Source organism: Felis catus, chromosome A2 (assembly GCF_018350175.1).
Source record: "Felis catus isolate Fca126 chromosome A2, F.catus_Fca126_mat1.0, whole genome shotgun sequence".
Taxonomy (NCBI): Eukaryota; Metazoa; Chordata; class Mammalia; order Carnivora; family Felidae; genus Felis; species Felis catus.
Window position 1 is genome coordinate 108,304,145 of NC_058369.1, and position 18,208 is coordinate 108,322,352.

An 18,208-nucleotide genomic window follows, 5' to 3' on the forward strand; every position below is an offset into this window, starting at 1 on the left:
TTGTAATGATTGGAATGAACAGCTTTTTTTATTAGCATAAAATAAGCTTCTTATGATATTCATTTGTTGGATAAATATTTTTGTAACAGGTAAATAGTATTGTTATGACAAGTGAATTTTTTGACTAAAATATTCTTGAATTAATCTCATAATACAGACATATTGTTTAGTTAATTTAGATTATAATGGTATAAAGAAAAAAGTGAAGAAAATATAAAGTAGTATATTTATTTAACTTAAATATTTCTTCTGCATCTATTTTTAATTTTTTTAATGTTTATTTATTTTTGAGAAAGAGAGAGAGAGAGGGAGAGAGAGTGTGAGCAGAGAGGGAGAGAGAGGGGCAGAGAGAGAGGGAGACACAGAATCCAAAGCAGGCTCCAGGCTATGAGGTGTCAGCACAGAGCCCAATGTGGGTCTCAAACTCATGAACCATGAGATCATGACATGAGCCAAAGTTGGACACTTAACTTACTGAGCCACCCAGGCACCTCTGTTCTGCATCTATTAATTATGACTGTTTCTGTAAAACTGAATACAAATTTTTATACAAAAGAAGAGAACATTTTTTCAAGTATTTTAAACTCAGTTAAAACAGTGTAACAATTTTTGATTTGTTTGTATTCAAGTAATGTGACTTATCTTTTTGTGAATAAGATATAAAATCAAATTAAAATTTTTCTCCTTGTAAAATAATGCTATATAATTGGTATAAGCTATTTTTTAAAATTGGTATCTGGGTAGGTTCCAAGGGAAAGAAAAGGAAATTTCTATTTTATCTTATTTACTTTTTTAAGCTTCATTTATTTACTTCGAGAAAGAAAGAGAGAAGGTACAAGCAGGGGAGGGATAGAGAGAAAGAGAGAGAGAATCCCAAGCAGGCTCTGCACTGCCAGTGCAGATCCTGACTGGGGGCTGGTCCCACAACCATGAGATCATGACCTGACTGAAATCAAGAGTTGGATGTTCAACCGACTGAGCCACCAAGGTAGTCTATAAAATTTCTATTGTAAAACACAATTAATTTCTATTAATTATATTATATTCTTTGCTTTTTAATCTTTTATATTGTGAGAAGAAATCTACATATAAAGAAATATATAACACAGAAATGTGCAGTTTCATAATTTTTAACAAATCAAGAACCTTGTAACCACCACTCAATATCAGCACCCCCAAAGAGAACTCTTACCTCCTCAATACTTCTACCTTCCCTCTATCTCAGAAAGAATCAGTACCCTTTTATGATAATCATATTCTCTTTGCTCTGTTTTAAATTTATATTTTTACCACATTAGCATAAATTTTTAAAAATTCCTGTATAGGTGTTTCTTTTTACTTTTAATAAATGGGATTGTATTGTATGCACTGTATCTAGCATCTTTCACTTAGTGTTAATGAGATGCATCTTTGACATTGCATGTAGCAGCAGGTCATGCTTTTCACTCTTGTATACTGTTCATTGTGTGAATATACTGATATTCATGCATCAATCTGCCTTGTAAAGGACATCAGGACTGTCGGCTACACTTGTTTATTATGAAAAATGATGTCTGAACATTCTTTTCCGTGCCTTTAGACTTCCAGGTAAAATTGTTTATATGTTGAAATTTAGTAAAATCTTCAGTATTTCAAGTTAGTTATCACAATATAAACTCTCCCCTCAGTGTGTGAGCCCTTCATCAGTAGGGATTGTCTATACTTTTAATGATAGTCATGTGGGATAAAAGGTGTTTTCTACTCATAAAATTTGCAAACAGCAACTCTGATTTGAAGATTTTATTTTTTACTATATTAATGAGGGTTAATTATTGAAGAACTGACTTTCTTAATGTTATTATAGTCTAAGTAATAGGGATTTGTGTGTACCATTTAACATTTTTACCTACTTTAAGGTTATAGAGATACATTACTATGCTATTTTCTGGAATATTGGTTTTCCATTCACTTGTAAATCTACAATCCCCTGGCCCCAGGATTAACTTTTTATGGTGTGAAATATTTGTCAAGTTTATTTTTCTTATTCCTATGTGGAAATCCAATGTTTTCAAGACCATTTATTGAAAAGACAGCCTTTTCCCATAGCTCTGCAGGGACACCTTTGTCACAAATCAAGTATGTATGTATATATATATATAGATATTTCCTAGGTTCTCTGTTTTAATCTTTGTGCCAATAAAGCATGTCTAATTACTGTAGCTTTATAATAAATCTTGATAGCCAGTAGTGCAACTATTGCCATTTTGTTAAATCTCAAGACTGTGTTGACTATTACAGGTCCTTTTCATTCCCATATACGTATGTCTTAGAAATGCCTACCCAATTCCAGAAAAAGCCTTTTTACAATTTTAATTCCAACTGTATTAAATATGTAAGTCAATTTGGTGAGAATTGTAATGTTTATAATACTGAGCATTGCAATCTTTGAATATAGTTATCTCTCCATTTATTTAGTTTAATTATTTTTCATAATATTTCAATAATTTGACAATGTTCTAGAGATATTTTACTCATTTTTTAAGTTTTTATTTTAATTTCAGTTAGTTAACGTGCAGTGTTATATTAGTTTCATGGGTACCAAAGAGTGATTCAACACTTCCATACATCACCCAGTGCTCATCACAAGTGCACTCTTTAACCTGCATCACCTATTTCACCCATCCCCACTTTCCACTCCTCTCAGGAAACCATCAGTTTGTTCTCTATAGTTAAGAGTCTGTTTCTTGGTTTGTCTCTCTCCCTCTTTCTTTTCTTCCCTTTGCTCATTTGTTTTGTTTCTTAAATTCCACATGAGTGAAATCATATGGTATTTGTCTTTCTCTGACTGACTTATTTCTCTTGGCATTATATTCTCTAGCTCCATCTATGTCACTGCAAATAGTAAGATTTCACTCTTTTTTGTGGCTAAATAATATTCCATTATATGCATATAAAATATATCATTATATATCATCATATGGAATATGTATTATTACATATATAATATATGTCATTACATATATGTAATATATATCATCTCTTCTTTACCCATTCATCAATTGATAGATTGCTTTGATCCATTTTGAATTTATTTGGTGTATGGTGTATGTTTCATTCTTTTGCGTGCGGCTGACCAGTTTTTCCAACACCATCTATAGAAGAGATGAGTTTTTCCCAATGAATATTCTTTCCTGCTTTGTTGAAGATCAATTGACCATATAATTATAGGTTTATTTTTGGGTTTCCTATTCTGTTCTATTGATCTATGTGTCTATTTTTGTGCCAGTACCATACTGCTTTGATCACTACAGCTTTGTAATATAACTTGAAGTCCAGAACTGTGATGCCTCTAGCTTTGTTTTTCAAAATTGTTTTGGTTACTCAAGGCCTTTTGTGGTTCCACAAAAATTTTAGAATTGTTTGTTCTAGTTCTATAAAAAAAGAGTTACTGGTATTTTTATAGGGATCTCAATGAATGTGTAGATTGCTTTAGGTAATATAGACATTTTAATAATATTTGTTCTTCCAAAGCATGAACCTGAAATATCTTTCCATTTCCTTGTGTCATCTTCAATTTATTTCATCAGCATACAGTTTTCAGAATACAGGTCTGTGTCACCTCTTCGATTAGGTTTATTACTAGGTACCTTATTATTGTTGCTGTAATTATAAACGGGAATGTTTTCTTAATTTCTCTCTCTGCTGCTTCATTATTGGTGTATAAAAATGCAACCGATTTCTATACATAGATTTTGTATTCTGTGACTTTACTGAATTTATCAGTTCTAGCAGTTTTTTTGTTGGAGTCTTTCAGGTTTTCTATATGGAGTATTAGGTCATCTGCAAATACTGAAAGTTTTACTTCTTTGTTACTAATGTGGGTGCATTTTATACCTTTTTGTGTCTGATTGCTATGGACTTCCAGTACTATATTGAATACAAGTGGTGAGAGTGAACATCCTTGTCTTGTTCCCGACCTTAGAAGGAAAGCTCCTAGTTTTTCCCCATTGAAGATTATATGAGCTGCAGGTCTTTTGTAGGTTGCCTTAATGATGATGAAGTATGTTCCCTCTATTTTTATCACTTTATGACACTTTTTTTAAAGTCTATTTCTTTATTTTGAGAGAGAGAGAGAGAGAGAACGTATGCAGGAGGGACAAAGAGAGAGGGAGAGAGAGAGAATCCCAAGCAAGCTCTGCACTGTCAGCATGAACCATGAGATCATGCTCTGAGCTGAAACCAAGAGTCAGACACTTAACCAACTGAGCCACCCAGGCACCTGTGAGGGTTTTTATCATGAATGGATGCTGTACTTTGTCAAATGCTTTTTCTGAATTTATTGAAATGATCATATGGTTCTTATCCTTTCTCTTACTGAGATGATATGTCATGTTGATTGATTTGTGAATACTAAACCACCCTTGCAATCCAGGAACAAATCTCAGTTCATCGTGGTGAACATTTTTTTAATGTATTGTTGGATTCTGTTTCCAGTATTTTCTTGAATATTTTTGAATCTTTATTCACCAGAGATATTGGCCTGTAGTTCTCTTTTTTGGTGGAGTCTTTATCTGGTTTTGGTATCAAAATACTATTGGCCTCATAGAATGAATTGGAAGCTTTCCTTCCTCTTCCTTTTTTTTTTTTTTTTTTTTTTGGAATAGTTTGAAAAGAATAGGGATTAGTTCTCTAAATGCTTGGTAGAATTCCCTGGGAAGCTTAGACCTGAACTTTTGTTTGTTGGAATTTTTTTTTATTATTGATTTGATTTCTTTGCTGGTTATTAGTTTGTTCAAATTTTCTGTTTCTTCCTCATTCAGTTTCAGGAAGTTATATGTTTCTAGGAATTTATTTACTTCCTTTTGGTTGGTCAATTTGTTGGCATATACTTTTTCATAATATTCTTTCATAATTGTTTGTATTTCTGTGGTATTGGTTGTTATTTCTCCTCTCCCATTTGTGATTTTATTTGAGTCCTTTCTTTTTTCTTGATAAATCTGGCTAGAGGTTTATCAATTTTATTGGTTTTTCAAAGAACCAGCACCTGGCTTCAATGATCTGTTCTATTGATTTTAAGTTTCTGTATCATTTATTTTAACCCTAATCTTTATTATTTTCTTCCTTCTGCTGGTTTTAGGTTTGTTTATAGTTGTTTTCCTAACTCCTTCAGGTACAAGGTTAAGTTGTTTAGTTAAGATTTTTCTTGCTTCCTTAGGTAAACCTGTATTGCTGTAATTTCCCTCTAAGAACTACTTTTGCTGCATCCCAAAGGTTTTGAACCATTGTGTTTTGATATTTATTTCTTTCCATTCACTTTTTTCATTCCTTTGCTATTTATTTTTTTTAATTTTTTTAATTTTATTTTTTAAATTTACATCCAAGTTAGTTAGCATATAGTGCAACAATGATTTCAGGAGTAGATTCCTTAATGCCCCTTACCCATTTAGCCCATTCCCCCTCCCCCAACCCCTCCAGTAACCCTCTGTTTGTTCTCCCTATTTAAAAGTCTCTTATGTTTTGTCCCCCTCCCTGTTTTTATGTTATTTTTGCTTTCCTTCCCTTATGTTAATCTGTTCTGTGTCTTAAAGTCCTCATATGAGTGAAGTCATATGATATTTGTCTTTCTCTGACTAATTTCGCTTAGCACAATACCTCTTGTTCCATCCACGTAGTTGCAAAAGGCAAGATTTCATTCTTTTTGATTGCCGAGTAAAACTCCATTGTGTGTGTGTGTGTGTGTGTGTGTGTGTGTGTGTGTGTATCTATCTATCTATCTATCTATCTATCTATCTATCTATCTATCTATCCCATCTTCTTTATCCATTCATCCATCAATGGACACTTGGGCTCTTTCCATACTTTGGCTATTGTTGATAGTGCTGCTATAAACACTGGGGTGCATGTGTCTCTTTGAAACAGCATACCTGTATCCCTTGGATAAATACCTAGCAGTGCAATTGCTGGGTCATAGGGTAATTCTATTTTTAATTTTTTGAGGAACCTCCATAGTGTTTTCCAGAGTGGCTGCACCAGCTTACCTTCCCACCAGCAATGCAATATTCTCTTTCTCAGCATCCTCGCCAACACCTGTTTTTGCCTGAGTTGTTAATGTTAGCCATTCTGACATGTGTGAGGTGGTATCTCATTGTGGTTTTGATTTGTATTTCCCTGATGATGAGTGATGTTGAGCATTTCTTCATGTGTCAGTTGGCCATCTGGATGTCTTCTTTGGAGAAGTGTCTATTCATCTCTTTTGCCCATGTCTTCAACTGGATTGTTTTTTGGGTGTGGAGTTTGATATGTTCCTTATAGATTTTGGATACTAACCCTTCATCTGATATGTCGTTTGCCAATATCTTCTCCCATTCTGTCGATTGCCTTTTAGTTTTGTTGATTGTTTCCTTCACTGTGCAGAAGCTTTTTATTTTAATGAGGTCCCAGTAGTTCATTTTTGCTTTTGTTTCCCTTGCCTCTAGAGACGTGTTGAGTAAGAAGTTGCTGTGGCCAAGATCAAAGAGGTTTTTGACTGCTTTCTCCTTGAGAATTTTGATGGCTTCCTGTCTTACATTGAGGTCTTTCATCCATTTTGAGTTTATTTTCGTGTATGATGTAAGAAAGTGGTTCAGGTTCATGCTTCTGCATGTCGCTGTCCAGTTTTCCCAGCACCACTTGCTGAAGAGACTGTCTTTATTCCATTGGATATTCATTCCTTCTTTGTCAAAGATTAGTTGGCTATACATTTGTGGGTCCATTTCTGGGTTCTCTATTCTGTTCCAATGATCTGAGTGTCTGTTTTTGTGCCATCTATGCACTTTTTGATTTCTTCTTTTATTTCTTTACCTATTCATTGTTTATAGCATATTATTTCACCTCCATGTATTTGTGTTTTTTGCAGATTTTTTCTTATGGTTGACTTCTAGTTCCATACCATTGTGGTCAGAATGGGTACATAGTATGACTTCAATTTTTTTCAATTTATTGTTGCTTGTTTTGTAGCCTAATATATGATCTATTCTGGAAAGTGCTCCATTTGCACTTGAAACGAATGTGTATTCTGTTCTTTTAAGATGGAATGTTCTGAATACATTTGTAAAATCTATCTGTTCCAGTGTGTCATTCAAAGCCATTGTTTCCTTGTTGATTTTCCATTTATATGATCTATTGATGTAAATGGGGTATTAACATCCCCTACTATTATTGTATTATTAGCAACTAGTTCCTTTATTATTTTTTGTATTTTTTTAAAAAGCTTATTTATTTAGAGAGAGAGAGAGAGAGAGAGAGAGAGAGAGAGAGAGAGAGAAAGAGAGCGCATGGGTGGAGGAGGGGAGAGAGAGAGGGAAAGGGAAAGAATCCCAAGCAGGCTCTGCATTGTCTGCACAGGATCCAATGCGGGGCTCAACCCCATAAACTGTGAGATCATGACTGAGCCAAAGTCAAAAGTCAGATGCTTAAACAACTGAACCACCCAGGCACCCTTGTTTTATGTATTTGAATGTTCTCCTGTTGGGTCCATAAATATTTACATTTGTTACATCTTATTGTTCAATTGTCCTCTTTATTGTCTCCTTTATTATTATATGCTGCCCTTCTTTGTTTCCTGTTACAGTCTTGATTTAAAGTCTCTTTTCTTGGAGTGCATGTGTGGCTCAGCTGGTTAAGTGTTTGACTCTTGGTTTCAGCACAGGTCATGATCCCAGGGTCATGGGATCAAGCCCCATATCAGACTCCAGACTGAGTGTGGATCCTGCTTAAGATTCTCTCTCTCTCCCTGTGTTCCTCTCCCCAATGCATACTCTCTCTAAAACAAAACAAAACAAAACAAAAAACTATACTATTGGTATTAGCTTATTGCTACCTCTCATAAGTATATGCAACCAATAGAATTATAATCTTTAAAATGTGAGACCCTGATTCTTCGGAGCTGGGTTAATTATTTCAGAGGGAACTGTGACCTATTTTTCCATTTTATTAGTTCATGGCTCTTTAGGTACTTTACTTCTAGTCTAGAAAAGTAGGGATAGAGAGCCCCCCAAAAATAAATTATAAACACAAGTGTTTATAGGGGCATGTTCTAAACCATCCCATTAACCAGTATGTTCATTTTGATCTTGATGATTTGGTGATTGATAAAACTCCAGAATCTGCTGTTACTCCAGAACACCAATTAAGCATTCCTTGGGAAAGTAACATAATATTTAATATAAATTAAGCTTGTGTTTCCTGGACTTTCATTTTTACAATTTCCTGAAAGTAATGGTATTGGTTCCCTACTTAAACAATTACACTACAACAAAGATAAGATCTCAAGAATGACTGAGTTTTTTGTTTTGTTTTGTTTTGTTTTGTTTTGCATTTTTTCACCAAGTTACAGTATATGTAAACTGTAGAATACGTGAATTTGGGAGTCACATTGTTTGGGGTTCTACTGTGTTCTATCTCTTACTATCTGTCTGTCTGACTTTCTTAGCCTGTAAAATGGGCTTTATAGTAATTCTTATCTCAGGGCATTGTTGTAAGAATTAATAACATATTCCATGGCACATATTAAGTGCATAAATATAGGCATCAGTATTAATATTAATATTTGATAAATACTAAGTAATAATGAATAGGTATTTTTCTACATACTTCCTACCATAAATGCATTGTGCAAGTGAATGCATTTTCTCACTAGGACATACACTTTAAGTACATAGCACACACATTCTGGCATATATGTGAACTGTTCAATGACAAAGTAAAAGTACCCAATATGTTTCATGTTTTATTAATTACTCAGAGTTATGGTCTATGTTTTGCCAAATTACTCATTACACTTATAAGTTTTCTTTAATAACCTTAAAAAACCTAAATCTCATTTAAAAGGCTTAGATTGTAAATGCATTCTTGATTTTAAAAATTGGATAAACTACACTGTTTAACAACATACTGTGAAATTATAGTTTCAACTTTATTTTTTAATAACAAATGTTTGATGACTATTGAAGTTTCACATATATTTTTAAGGCAACATTATAAACTACACAAAAGGAAAGAATCTCACTTCTTACCTTTGATCCAGAAGAAATCCAATGGAGGTCAATGTCAGAATAATGAAGCAAACCCTCAGAAGGAGGGTAACTTGTGATAGTGCCTGTCAAGCAAATACAGAGACCAAAGATTCTTTAGGAGAGTTATCAAAAAGAACATTAGAACTTAAAGCTGTCAAGAAAACCAGCCTCAAATTTTATTTTATATTACACCATTTGTCACTGGCATTTTTCAAAAAGGCTAATTATGCAGCAGACATTTTGGTTTCCTTAATGTCATTTAATTATCTTGCTGAACGCTTGGGAGAATCAAGTGGACACTTCCACAGAGCTATTTTGTTTAAAATATTCTTTCTAAAAATTCTCCTTTAAAGTTATGACTGTCATAATTCTTTGAAACACCTGTGCCCCACATATGGAGAAATCACTTACATTTTTATGAATAAATAGCAAAGTACAATAGTTATTTTTATTATCACAAATTCTTTGTGGTTTCAAACCCAACACTGTTTTTAATACAGAAAATATTTAAAGCAGAACGTGTTTATGCATGCCAACACATAAATAAAACATATTGCACAAATATATATTCATATTTGATGAAATCTACAGATTTCTTATGTACATGCCAAGGGTTATCTTTTCAATTATTGTAATAAAACATTTTAATCATAATTATAAATGAATTATGCATTTTGTTTACATGTCAAAATTTAATAATAATGTTTATTGAGCATCTACTATTTTATAGCTTCTATGTTATATGTTTCATATATTTCAATTCTTTTCTTTAGTCCCAACAACCTTACAGATAAGGTATCATTATATCTGCTTCATATATGAATAAGGTAACTTTTCCATCATCACATAGAAATAAATGACACCTCTGAAATTCAAAATACATTTCCCTGACCTCAAAGTATGACAATGGTGGAATAAATATGAGCAACAAACCTAAACAGTCAGGGCAGAGAGGTTGCAGAGCTAATATTTAGGGTCAGATAAATACTGTTTTCATGTGAGAGTGGATCTGTAAAAGCAAGAAGTTGGATGCACACCCCTTGAATGATTCCCCTACTCACTGATGGTGTTTATGTTGTATCTTAATGAGAACACCAGAAGTGTGACACAGCAAAGTGGCTAATAGAGTTATCAAAACATGCAAACACTCTTTCTCTGCTTTTTCATGAAATACCAAGAGGTAATTTCAACTCATTTATTAATACATATCCCTACAAAAACTGCATCTGTCCACAGTTTTAAACAGTAAGCAAAAGCCATCAATCACAAACACTGTTCCTGTCCAATACCCCCTCTCCACACTGCCTTATACATGAAGCCTGACCTCACAGCCAACTTATAACACCTCTCTATTCAGTATCGTACACTTGGATGGTACCCGGAATTGAAAGGGATTTAAAAGCTTCCAAAGCAATAGTTTTCTAGACGAGTATTGATGAGTAATCAAAAATATGAATAAAAAACATCGATTTGTTTTGGAGTATGGGGACTAGGTAGGTATCAGATATAAGAGGGAAACCTCAGTGGACATCAGAATGTTTTAGTGGAGAGCTATAGAGTGCTATTTGGATATGTGGAATTCAGCAATGACTGCTTTGGGACAATGCAGCAAAAGTGCCAGAAAATTATTTTCAGGGTGGTAGAAGTAACTAGGTCTGTTTAAGTAGATTAATGGCTGTTTAAGGGATATGTTCTAAATGCTCCAAGAGCTTCAATTTCTACTTAGAATAAAACTCAAAAGTCCTTACTCTGGCCCATATATAACATATCCCCTTACCATATTGTCCCCTAGTAATCTCTCTGCCTTTCATATCACAAATTTTGTTCTTCTTTCAACATGGCAAGCATCCTTCCCACTCAAGTCTGTTTTATTTACTGTTGCTTCTATTGGAACAACTTCCCCCAGGGATCCTTAGGATTCATTCCTTCATTTCACTGAGGTACTATTCAAATGGACATCCTTGTCTGTCATATATAAAATAGCACTTTTTCATAATCATCTATAACCTTATTCATTATATTGTTCTCCATACAACACTTTTGTACAATTATACATTTATACACTTATCATTTCTATACAATTGTAGGTTTGTCCATTCTTTTGTTTTTGTTGTCTGTCCCACTCCACTAGAATGTAAGCTCCATTAGAGGTTATGTTTTGTTATTCACTGTTCTATCTCAAGCATCTAGAACATTTCCTGGCACATAGTCAGTACTCAAATATTTTTCTTGAATGACTGACCAAATGAATGAATATTTTATTATATTTTTGTTTTAATGTCCATGCCTTTGATATTAATAATTTCTTAAATTATCAATTGGTTTAGTCAATACTTTAACACTTTATAGCATCAAATATATAATTTCCTATCAGTGTTTTAGTTTATTAAAATTAAATTATATTAAATGAGTTAAAATTTGGTATTTCATAAATTAATAATAATTTAATATCATATATTAAGTGTTTCAAAGTGTTAAATATGTTAAATATTAAATCCTTTAATATTTATTTCATTCTTTAAAGAACAGAATTGTCCTAAAGACAAGAGTCCACTTCTTTGTTTAACTTCTAAGGCTTTCCATAGAGCATCATTTGATAAGCTAATTAAGGCATATAATCAATTAGTTATATCTAATTTCTACATATTCATTTCATAAATGTTTATTGAGTGTGTGCTAGCCATCATAGTAGGTATGAGTTTAAGAAAGTGATCAAGATGGACAAAATCTCTGCCCTAGAAAACATACTGCTTTAATCCCTGATTATATCATCATAGGCCAGCTATACTAGAGCAAAAAGGGAAAAAAACAAACAAAAACATAAAATGGGATGGATAGGCTTTGACCATAAACATTTAGACTCCTGTGTTTTAAACAATATGTGAAATGACTTAAAGACTGTTAGTTTTTTATAACAAATAAAACTTTATTTTTCATTGGGTTAAATCTCATTTCATACATTCCACTACTGGTAAATCTTTTATGTAAAATATTGCTGTCCTAAAATGCTAAGATGGAATTATTCTAAATTAACCTTTGAATGCATTATAAGTTTTTATCACACACAGAAACACAAAAACATACGAAGAAGACCATAACTATGAAAGTTTTATCAAGCAAGGAATTATTTTTCCTTTTAAAAAGTTATCTTTCAAATCAGCAGTTCAGTTGCCCTTATTTCCATTGAAGTTTCCTAGTGCAGCAATCACTGTACAAATATGTATGCCTGAAAAACTCTACTTCTGTGCAACTTACTTTTAAGGAAAAAACAAAACAAAACAAAACAAAAACAAAAAAAACACCTCAGAAGCAGCATTAATTACATAGAAATTCTAGTAGAATTACATGTTTGATGCAAACTGCATAATCAATGAGTTGTGGGAATCCTTCCTCTGCTCACTAATATAAAGAAGAAAGCTTTTTGCTTCTTGACTGGGGATATCACCCTGTTAACATTACATGGAAAAACACTGTTGATCAACATAACTACCTTTCAAACTTACCCATCTGACAAATCTCACAGAGGGAGGTATCAGCTCCATACGCTGTGTCATAAAATACTCCTATGCCTCTATGTAAACAAATTCTTTTTTAAAACTTTGTTGTTTCGTCAAAAATGCTTTGATAATATTTTCTATGATTTTTTTTTCAAAGGACTTCAAAATGAAGATGTCTGGATTTTGGGATTCTAACAAGGTAGTACGCTTTTAGGAGTTTGTCTAAAAGGTGTCTGAGAAGAACCACTAAAGTAATTATTTTGATTCAAAATGCTTCTCTTCCCAAACGTTGTTATAATGAGGTCAGAATCGCCTAATACTTAAACCTTTGTGACTTGTGATGTGAGGCAGCAGACTGGGTTTGCTGGCACAGCTGCTAGTCTGCCTCACCCAATCTGTGACTGTGGACTCCACCTTCCAGAAGCTGTAGAAATCCACAGAAAGTGCCAGTCGAGTCCAGTATACCAGACCATGCATGGGAGAAAACCATGGAGGTGAGAGAAGGATTAGTAGGGCTTAGAGCTTACTAAGGACTGGCAATAGTTCATGGCCAGGCTGGATAACCTCACTGGGCACTGGGTAGAGAAGACAGAAGGGTCTTGACTGAGTATCAGTTAATCATTAATCCCAGGGTGAGCAACCTCAGAATGAAAGGTCACACAACAGTTGCTGGAAGAGATCTATTTTGACACGATATCTTTCTTAGTTGCTCAGTAAAATTATTTGGGGGATCATTGAAACTACTCTAAATTATCAGTGTTTGCTTCAAGATCTCACTGAAATCTGTACACCAACTTTCGCTATACTTGTGATAGAAAACTCTTATTATTTTTTTCACTAAGAAATAAATGGAAATATAAGCTATATTTCTTTCAGTTATTCCCCAAAACACAAAAAAACAGGAAGTGTTAAAGGACAGTCTCAGAAAGACAAATTTTCTTTTCATGAGGATTTCTTTTATTAAGAAAATATGACTCCTCAGAACTGTGTATTTAGACTTTGAGTTTCCAAAGTTGAGTTAAAATGTCTAATTTTTACACATTTTTCATAAATAAAACTAGGATCTTAATTCAAATTATAAGAAGCTTATGATTGGATTTATTATTAGTATTAAAGGAGCTACCTGATAGTGATCAAATTTTGGGACAATACTAATAATATGAAGATATGTTCAATTTAATAGTTAATATTTCACTATTTAATGTAAATTATGTTTTTAATGTGTGATTTCTCACTTAATTATAATACAATTTAGTGTACAAAAATTATATTTTTCATTGGAACTCACAATGAGCACTTTTCTAAGTTCCTGAAGCTTATGTTCATCAGACAGGTAGTTTTTTAAAATATCCTTCCTTTAATACACACATATTACATTATTTCATAGCTTTCAGTTATAACTGATGCTCATTTTGGCTCACATTTCTTTTTTTCACATGACTTCAGTTACCACCTAAAAACTTTAGGAAATTAAATTAAATCTCAGTGGACTGCACTGGAAGAAGAAATTAGACACTGGATACTGACCTGAGAGATTTCATGTAAGACCTAAGCTAGATCTAATTTGTGCAAGTGACACTGTAATACAAGAGTACAATTAAATATATCGACTTTATTCAAAGAGTCTCTTAAAATATGTCAACATGAAAACTTTAGTTACAAAACTGTAGTCCCCATAATATTTTACAGAATACAGCATACAGGGGAATTCAAAACTGTAAAAATCTGTTTCCAAATTTATATTGGATATTCTCAGATGCCTCATTAACTTGAAATATATCATCAAATAATCTGTTAAAACCTATATGCAGTAACTTTATTACACATTCTATTATAAGACTGTTAAATATTCAAATTCTTTTGAGTGTGTCTATTATTTGAAAGGATAGCATTGCTTTTACAGTTTTACTTTGGAAACATGCTAGTGTGTCCATATTTTCATTTCAAACGTGTATTCATGATATCACCCCATGAACTGGACCCTGGCAGCTAAGGAATTGATTTCCCAAGCATTACTAAACCAAAATCAACAGAGAAGTCTGTGGGTCATATCACTAAACTAAACACTATATATTTAAATGTATGCATTTCAAGTTTCAGCAATAAAGGAATGTGCCTTTTACACCTTTGTGGTGGCCATCAAATTGCTTTTTTGACTCCCAAAGTTATTTATACAGAACTTGCACACATAAAACAAGTAAGTATTTATCTACTCTGGTATATGCATAAACAGAAAAGGCTGTGGGACCACAGCAGGGCCCCCAATTACAAGTCAGCCACAACTTTTCTATGTGATTATTGGCTACAGTGAATCTGGAAAAAAAATATTGCTGTTGGATGTTAATGTCTTCATATGCTTTTAAACATCCCTGAGACGAGAATGGCACTACAGAATCTTGCAAATAAGCAACCTTTTTTTCCTAGTTGCACAGCATGTTTTTAGCAAAGAAAAACATGTGTGGGAAACAAGCAAATACACCTTTCAAAATTAATTTGTGTCAGGAATGAAGCCATTTCCAACTCTAATTTCAGTCTGAAAAGGATTTCAACACTTGGCATTTCTCTTTGTCAATATATCTATACGAGTTTCTGTTTTTTATGGCAGCAGAAAAATCTTGTGATGACTTGCTATAAGTTGAATCTTTTAATATATACCGGGGCTAGCCTCATTTCTGCCCAGGAAGTACTCACTCATGCAGATACCCTGAAATCTCTTGGTGAATTTAAGAGTTTCTATTTAAAAATCAAAATGGATAAATTTATTTTTTAATTGTTTTCAATGTTTACTTATTTTTGAGAGACAGAGAGAGAGATAGAGTGCAAGTGAGGGAGGGACAGAGAGAGAGAGGGAGACACAAATTCTGAAGCAGGCTCCAGGCTCCGAGCTGACAGCACAGAGCCTGAACCCAAGAACCTCAAGATCATGACCTGAGGCAAAGTCAGACCTTAACCGACTGAGCCACTCATGTGCCCTCAAAATGGGTAAATTCCTAACTGTGTTTCTATGAATTGGTATAATTTATTTTGGGATTTTGTTTAGTGCAACTAAAAAAAGTTTGATTAACACAAACTATGCTCGACAGTGATACATACATCAAGAGTTAGATATTTAGATGTGGATGATGTAGCTTTTCTTCTGGTTTCATTCAACCATGGAAAACTCTATGAATACATACATATTTCAGTAATTATTTAGGTAAAAACACTAAGATAACAAAATGGAAACTAGAATTCATTGTTTTTTGTTATAATCAGTAAAGTCTATTAAATATTTTCCTGTAGGTTTTTAAAAGTCATTGTTTTTGGACAGAGAGTACATACATATGAACTTATCTATTGTCACTACTTGTAATAATGTTTGGTTATTAATTTTAAATGCAAAAAAACACAAACATGTATGAATAATACCAATTAGTAAATTCTTTCAATAATGATGAAAGGTAAAATGGGCCTTCCTTAATATATAATCTAGTAATGGCTATAATTACTTTTGGTAAATCTATTTTATTAGCAGAATACCCAGACACACACTATTGGTTGCTCAGCCAGAAAATATCTGCCATTTCTTCTGTTCTAATACTATGCTGATTTTGTGCAGGTATAAGGAAGTAATGTGCACAAGGGGAAAGTGAGCTCTTTATCCCCAGGGAATAAATTATGCTTGGTATAATTCATTCATGGTTAATTCATGAGCTGGTATTAGTTATTGGTTCAGTGTGGACATGTGAATTAGTCTTGAATAATGAGACATGAAAGAATATTTGCTGGGAAATATTCTGGGGCTTTTTTTCCTCCTTCCTCAATAAAATGAAATTTACAAGATGTTCTAGAAGAAGTGAACTTGCTGCCTGTGAATACAGGATGCCTGAAGTTTCTGTAATTATCTTATGATGATGAAAGTCAAGAGAATTATAGAGAAGACTTTTTGGAAGCTCTGCATGTTTGAACTGGTGAACTAACAAATCCCAGGAACACTTGCCTCTAAATTTCCAGTTATATTTAAGACATATTTAATTGGATATTCTGTTTCTCAGAGCAGCAGATATCTAAAAGACACTCATGCCATAGACAATTTAAGTGAAGGTATCCTGCAAGAAAGTTTATATATTATCATGTATTTTATAAGTGTTTAAAGCACATTTTTTTGAAAAAAAATTAAATCATATATTTATATTTATCAGTGAGAAGGATTTATAGATATCTAACATTTGTTACTTTTGTCTACTCAATTTTATTTCCTTTTTCCTATATACTATCATCTAGTAAATTTTCTTTCAAGCCATTCTTTCTTCTTCACTGACCATGAGGATCCTGTGGAGTAGACCCTGTTCTCCCATTAATGGAATGATAACACTGACTGGTTCAGGGACAACCAGATGAACCAAGCCATAACATCAGACTCCAACTTGTGTCCTTAATTTCTGCAGTTCTTTGTTTGATGGCATTTAAAGCTAGAGCTGCTGGTAGCCATCTTGTCACCATGAAGGCTGAGTCTATAGGAGAATCTGCACTGAGAAAAGCACAGCTACAAAGAAAAATGAGAAAGCTCCTGGTAACATTATTTGACTCATTGCATCAGCACTGCCTGAAGAAGAAATAGTCTGAACTCTTCAGTTATAGGAGTTAATAAATTTACCCTGGGTTGAGCATCTGTCACATACAAGCAGTGAGTCCCACCTAACACACTCAATAACCTACTTCAAGTAGACTGCTTTCTTGTAATTCACTGGTAGAAGATGTATGGAGTATTTGTAATTGTTCCAGTGGCATTACTAGACTAGGAATAATAAAATGGTATGTAATTATTAAGAATGATTCTGTAGGGTTTGATATTAAATTATTAAAAATAACCCTCTAGTGTACCCATTTTTTCCACATATATTATTTGATAATTTCTATTACATATAGCATTTTAAAATCTGATATCTGTAAATAGCACAAATTTGTTCTTTGAAAAAAAGTAATTTATTTTTCTTGAATTCATGGTCTACTGATCTAATTTGTATTCATTTAAATTTTTTTCTGGATTTTTGCATCTTTTTTGGACTTTTCCACACTATTCTTTATGTATGAAGATAACTTGTCATGTTTTATTTTTTATCTCATTGTCTTTTATCACTATATAATGGGTTTTTTTAAAATAATGGATGACTCTATTAATACACTAATTTTCTCTTGATTTGGCTTTAAATTCTTAAATAGATCATTGACTTTCTCATATCTGTTATCACATCTTTGTGTTCTAGAAATTTAATGTGATTATTAAATGTGCCTTATCATTTTGATAGTCTTGCTTTTTAGATTTTCATAATTTTAATTTCTTTTTAATTTCATCTTCTGTATCTTCAAACATACTAAATTTACTAAATTTATATTCTCCTTCAATTTCTAACATCTGTTGTTTTTGAGAGTTTGGGTCTGTTGTTTGTTGTTTCTGCTAATGCTTTGTCATGATGGCTTGCTTTCTCCCAGAATGTTCCTGTGCTTTTTAACTGAGTTCATAATCATTGGAACTTTATCTGTGGGAATACTCTGACACTTGGGTTGAAGGGGATTGCCCCAAGCATGCTTTGAACATGGGTCTTTTAGACACATGAGACCTAATCTGAGGACACTTTAAATTAAATTCTTAGTTTAGGTTTATAAATTGATGGTTAGTATAAATCCCAGACCCATATC

The 18,208-nt window shown here is 33.0% G+C and overlaps 1 protein-coding gene across 7 annotated transcripts in view; it reads right to left on the reverse strand.

Annotated features, from left to right (window-relative positions):
- The window catches only part of AGMO (alkylglycerol monooxygenase), a 386,647-nt gene that overhangs the window by 148,254 nt on the left and 220,185 nt on the right, over window positions 1-18,208 (reverse strand). For all 7 annotated transcript variants that reach the window (XM_019825539.3, XM_006929227.5, XM_011280414.4 and 4 more), the window contains one exon: window positions 9,033-9,115. In XM_019825539.3, the coding sequence (XP_019681098.2) occupies window positions 9,033-9,115 (83 nt within the window). The remainder of the gene's footprint in view (window positions 1-9,032; window positions 9,116-18,208) is intronic.